The following is a 6,000-nucleotide window of genomic DNA, read 5'->3' as shown; positions in this document are numbered from 1 at the left end:
GAGGGATGGGACAGGAGTGTGTTGAAAACCTAGAAAAAGACAGACAAGGGAAAACCAAAACTCTGTGACACAGCACACACACACAAAGGTAAAGGCAATAAGACAATAAGAGATTCAGGAGGAATACCAAGATCAGGAACGAAGCTATAAAACAACAGGGGTAAACACAACTGCCCCAAGCAATAGCTACAACTAAAGCACAACGTTCATCAGAGTCTGGGACACCAAACCTCACAAACAAACATAGAATAAAATATAGCTGGCATGCGTAGAAGGATTCAACTCGCATAAATATGAGGGGAGCAGGTGTGATAGGTTTCCCCACAACATGTGATTAAGGCCACTTTCACATGTCAGTATTTTGCATCAGTGTGTCATCAGTATTTGGAGGCCAAAACCAGGAGTGTCTCCAAAACACAGAACCGGTGTCAGTCTTTCAATTATAGTTCTTCTCTGTAAGTTCCACCCCTGGTTTTGGCATCCAAACACTGATGACATACTGACGAAACACTGATGCAAAATACTGACGTGTGAAAAAGGCCTAAAGGAGCAAGCAGACTAGCAGAGATTAACTCTTGCTAGCCTACATATGAATCAGTACATCGCAGGTCAAGGCCTGCGTCTGTGTCGCGGGCGGAGGGGGTGCGCTCGCCACGCTCTGGTCTGGGGCTTCTGCTGCTGCTGCTCGGTGGCTCGAGCGGTGGACCGGACCCGGGGACTCGAGTGAAAAGGGGGTGGTTTGGTTAGGGAGATTGTTCGTGACACCACCCATGGGTCGTGGTGATAATGGCACCACCGCTGCTGGTAACGGGGATCCCGAGAGAGATGGTAGGGTGCAGCTGAGATGTTGTCCCCTCCGTGGGTAGGGGGGTTTGGCGTTCCCAGGGCCCGGTGGTGGTGACGGGGAGGCTGGATGGCTGGGGTGCAGGGTTGCAGGGACAGCACGGCGCGGTTCCGGACGACACTGGTGTACTCACTCAGACAATCACTGACAGAGTCTCTGGTAAACCAAACGGCTGGATGGACGGGTCCCGCAGCCTGCTGCAGTGTTTTTCCCCTGACCCCGGGTTGGTATTGTGAGTCCTTTCCTGCACCTTCTTGTACGCTCCTCCTGTGCTCCGGTTTCCAGCTGGCTCCCCAGTTCGGTACCGGACGGGCCACCACCCTGTCCCGACTACTTACGGTTCCATCAAGACTGTCTTCCCGACTCCTGCAGACGGCCACTACCATCTGCCTGACTGGCTACACGAGGGCCCTAGGCTCCAACCTAGGCCCCAGTCTGCGTCTGCCTCTCTGCACACCTCCTCTCCCTTCCTCTGCCTGGACTTGTCTGAACTTGTTTTCTGCCTCAGGCCAGCTAGACTCCTCGGTGGGTGTGGCCATCTGCCTGACTCCGCCCACCTGGTGTGTCTGTCTGAACCCGAGGGAAGAAATCAGGTCTCACTGGGGATGACTGCTGTGAACTGCTGGGGGTGGGGGTGTGTGTGTTGTTACCTATGACCCCTGGCTAGTCCAGGGCGTCACATTTGCCTGTGTTGATCCCAGACACCAGAAAAACCATCGGGCAGAGTGTCAAAATCTGCAATCTGGACAGAGCCCAATGCCGCCATGACAGTCAACGAAGTTTGTGAAAAACTGTGCGTGATCATTCGAGACGCTTGGTACTCGATCTTGTGTACCGACCCGCGGGCTCGGCCGGCTGCCGAGCCGCTCATGTCCGTGCTCGTACGGTGGGTGGCTCTAGCTCTTCACGGGGTCACGTCACTCCGTAAGGGGGATTGGGGCTACACGCGGGGACTTCGGTGGGGAGTCCCACGGCCGGAGCCGCGGTGGTTTGTAGGGGATTTAAGTTTGTGACACCACCCACGGGTTGTGGTGAATGGATGGACACCACCGCTGCCCTTGACTAGGCCTCCCGGGGACGGTGTTTACCCCTCCGTGGGTAGGGGAGTGATGTTCCCCGGGGCCCGAGGGAGGTGCCGAGGCGGGGGATTGGATGCGTGCTGGGGTGTCGGTGCGGTGCAGCGTATATTCATTATGACACAACACATTGGAGTCTCTGGTAAACCAAACGGGATGATGAACGGGGCCCGCAGCCGGCTGCAGCTTCTCCCTTAACAGGTTGGTGGTTTCCGCCTTTCTCCTGCACCTCTTTAATGTGAATGTTATGACTCCTATGCCTAAGTAACGGTAGTCCGCTCCCCGGCTTGCTGGGTGTCGGGAGAGCCCTGTTTGCTCGCAGACGCTGGCCCTTTGGGTCTCTATGCCTTGGCGGTGGCTTTACCCTAATGGTTGGCTGGTTGTCTTCAGTCGGGTTTTGTGTGGGAAAGGTCCTTAAGTCCAGTCCTCAATCAGTTGATTTGACTCAGACCTGTGGTTCCTGGGCCTCGTGCTGGGTCTGAGTACCCCTCCTGGTGCTCCAGTTTCCAATCGGTTCCCTGGTTCGGTACCAGCGGGCAACCGCCCGTCCCTGTGTAACGGGGAGCCAGGGGAGCCTCTGGGCTTGTAGTCGTGGCCCCTTCTGTCAGGCTTACCCCTGGCGTCGCCGTCACTGGGGGGACAGGAGGTGCCTTGGTGGGGCAGAGTGTGGTGGTGCAGGTGTTGTCCGGCGCACAAATACTCTTCAGGCATGGTTCAATGCAAATAACAAACATGTTTTATTCTTCGCAATTCTCCACACTTGGCAGTAACAAAACACAGTGCTGTGGCGCTTCCTTTAGCTGAGGGAAAGCCTGCCCTAGCGTTCCCTCAAGTGGGTGACTTGCCTGACTACTTCTCTTCGCCCGGCTCCCACTTCTAGCTACCCACAGCCCGGACCCACACCGGACTGCTTCACCCTACGAGGTTTCGCCCGCTCCTGTCCTCTCCGGCTTTCCTGAACTTCAGCTGCCACACTCTGCCCCTGGCTGTTCCTTCTTCTTTCCTGTCCCAGAGACAACTGCCTGTGTCACACACTTTCTTCCCTCCTAAACTGCCGGCTCCTCCTTCCCAATGTGGTGACAGCCGTCCCACCCGGCTACTAGGGGGTACCCTGACTCAACATACATACATACAATATAAGACATTTTTATTAATTACAGTTCCGGGTTAACTAGGCTTCCTTGTGAGGGGTCTGCCCACCCCTTACACCTGGTCCCTACGGTTCCACCGGCTGTAATCCCAGCTCCTGCAGGCAGCCACCACCGTCTGCCTCCTCGCCACAGGTGACTGGGCTCCAACCCAGCCACCTGAGTAGACTATTGGCAGGCCTGGTCACAGGTCTGTCCTTGAACTCGACTACTCTCTTGGAACTACTCTCTAGAACTACTGTTTTCCCGCCTCCAGGCCTGTGAACTCCTCGGTGGGCAGAGCCCCCTGGTGTGGACATCAAAACTGGAGGGTGGTGACAAGGGTTTTGAAGTTTGGCTGCTGTAACCTTTTTAGGGAGGGGGGGTGTGTGCATGGGACTACCTGGGACGACCTGACTAGTCCAGGGCATCACATTTGCGATTGCTCTACATCCTCAACTCTCCATCCGGGGAGAGAGAGAGTTTTTCCATCTTTTAGAAAAATGCTTGGATTTCCATGTGACTTCCATTATGTTTGGTTCCCGAGTAGAGCACGTCCGAGCTCTCAAGCATTTCAGGGCTCGCTCATCACTACGTACAGTATAAAGATGTCTCCCAACTGTCCGGCACCAGATGAAGTTTGGGGGAGAGAAGTACCCGGCCTGTTAGATTTCCAATGGCTGCTCCTTCTTATCTCTGGGAGATAAGACAATGTCAGAGGAACAACTTAATGTCCAAAGCAAAATAGAAAATATTTTATTAGTAATTCAAAACCCATAAACAAAATTGCTGACATATATCTCATAAAAAACACCCCAAACCCATAAACACAAGGCCGTGTGGGGGATGTCAGCAAGTGACATGACGGCAGCATGACAGGTTGTATGTAGGGATATCTCAAAATCATTAATGCAGCAGTTACACTAAGAAGCTTCATAGAAAGTAGTGTATACTACAGAGTATATAGAAAAAAACCTCAAGAGTTGTCATAGGGTGATAAGGCATGCGATAAGCCATAGGACTCTAATAAAACATTATTACATATAGTCAGACATTATATCAGTTGAACATAATGATCATCAGAATTAGATGACATGTAACACAACCAGGAGGCAGCCAGGGAGAGTTGTCATAGGGTTAATCAACAAATAAAGTAGCATATATTCATACCCAGAAGGATTATCAGAGGGATTTGTACCATGTGAGTCAGAGGGCAGTGCTGGTCTGGGGGTCAGTGCATGTGTTATGGCATCTATGGGTGGGTAATTTGGGGTTATGTGGCTGCGGTTCCCATGACAACCCTTTTGGTAGTACTTAGAAAACGTTCTGTGACTTGTATGGTGTTTGTATGCATGAAGGAAGGGCATGTATAAACACCAGGGATGTCAGTGAATAATATACAAGCTATGCTGAATGTTTCCTGCTCCCCATATATCAGTGATCTCAGCTTCTCCTCTGCACCCTGCGGCCCTGATCACACTGCAGCTACTAACTCCACATTCCCTTTCATTTCATGTCTGCCCTTTGCTTTGTGTTGTTTTTGGGTTTTGTTTGTTTTTTGGAGGGGGACAAAGCTGGCCCATTATATACATACACCGTCTCCTCCTGCGTCGCCCCTGTCTTGTTACTACATGCACTTTATTAAGTGTTCTGTGCAATATTAGAGCTTTAGAAAGGATTATTCTGACAATATGAGGCTTATTATTACTATTTCTAATTGACTCTCCAGTTACATTGTATATAAAAGCCAAGGTTGAGCCTCAGACAAATGTTTGGGGCCTGAGGTGTAAATGCAGAGGCCATTATCTATAGTAATTGTCCTGGCTGCACAGCGCTTTCTGCAGCTTCAATACCTGCTGCTTGTGATATTAGGGAATACTGAGGATTATGGCTCCGCCCACACCGTATGACATCACACGTGCCATATAAGGAGCTGCCCGCTGACATTGTGATGTTACAGAATATAGAGGTTGCTGGCTCCGCCCACACAGTATGACATCACACGTGCCATATAAGGAGCTGCCCGCTGACATTGTGATGTTACAGAATATAGAGGTTGCTGGCTCCGCCCACACAGTATGACATCACATGTGCTATATAAGGAGCTGCACGCCAACATTCCATTGAGGGTTGTGTTAGTGGAAGGTATGCGCAGTGTGTTGTCAGCTTTTGTTTTTCATTAGTTGTTTCTTACATATTATAATGTTTCTATCACTGTCATAACTTGAAGCTCATGAGCCCCAATGAAAAGCTCCAGCCGTGCCCCCCAATTATTGCAACTCTTTAATAGCATTGGTCCTTTCATATAGGCCTAAATGGACTTTTTGAGGCCCCTTAGGCTCCAGGGCCCGGGTGTGATTGTGACCCCTTCACCTGTTACCGTTATGCCCCAGGTTTCTACCTGTCCTCCAACTCCATATCATGTCTAGTTGCAGGCTGCCATGGGTATCTATAGGCACTACGTAATTGCATCATTTACTCACAGAGGTTACACGGCCATGATCAGAGTTATCACAGCTGTTACAGCAGTATATTGTCTATTACAACTGACGCCCACAAGTGATGGTGCACCAATAGACCTCAATAGTAAGGCAGCTTATGGGAATAATCCACCAACTGTGACATGGTATTTGAAATCCAGGAAGCTGCTGAAATGTAATATTCTGCCCTAATGCCACATTTAAAGAGTCCTTTTGCCACTTTTTCTGAAACGTCACAGTACTGATGATCCTATGGCGGGTCACATTGATTCTCACTTTCTGTTCTACTCTATAATAGGATGGATATTTGTATAATATAATGTCACAGTACTGATGGTCCTATGGCGGGTCACCTTGAGTCTCACTATCTGTTCTACTCTATAATAGGATGGATATTTGTATAATGAAGTGTCACAGTACTGATGATCCTATGGCGGTCACCTTGATTATCACTATCTGTTCTACTCTATAAT

The 6,000-nt window shown here is 50.3% G+C and overlaps 1 protein-coding gene across 1 annotated transcript in view; it reads left to right on the top strand.

The window, feature by feature from the left end:
- The first annotated feature begins 1,608 nt into the window (after window positions 1–1,608).
- The window catches only part of LOC142311089 (uncharacterized), a 72,603-nt gene continuing 68,211 nt past the window's right edge, over window positions 1,609–6,000 (top strand). The window contains exon 1 of the mRNA XM_075349214.1: window positions 1,609–1,661. Coding sequence (XP_075205329.1) covers window positions 1,609–1,661 — 53 coding nt within the window. The remainder of the gene's footprint in view (window positions 1,662–6,000) is intronic.

This window comes from Anomaloglossus baeobatrachus, chromosome 1 (assembly GCF_048569485.1).
Source record: "Anomaloglossus baeobatrachus isolate aAnoBae1 chromosome 1, aAnoBae1.hap1, whole genome shotgun sequence".
Lineage (NCBI taxonomy): Eukaryota > Metazoa > Chordata > Amphibia > Anura > Aromobatidae > Anomaloglossus > Anomaloglossus baeobatrachus.
The sequence above is the reverse complement of the archived record's forward strand: the minus strand, read 5'-3'. Positions and strand labels throughout refer to the sequence as shown.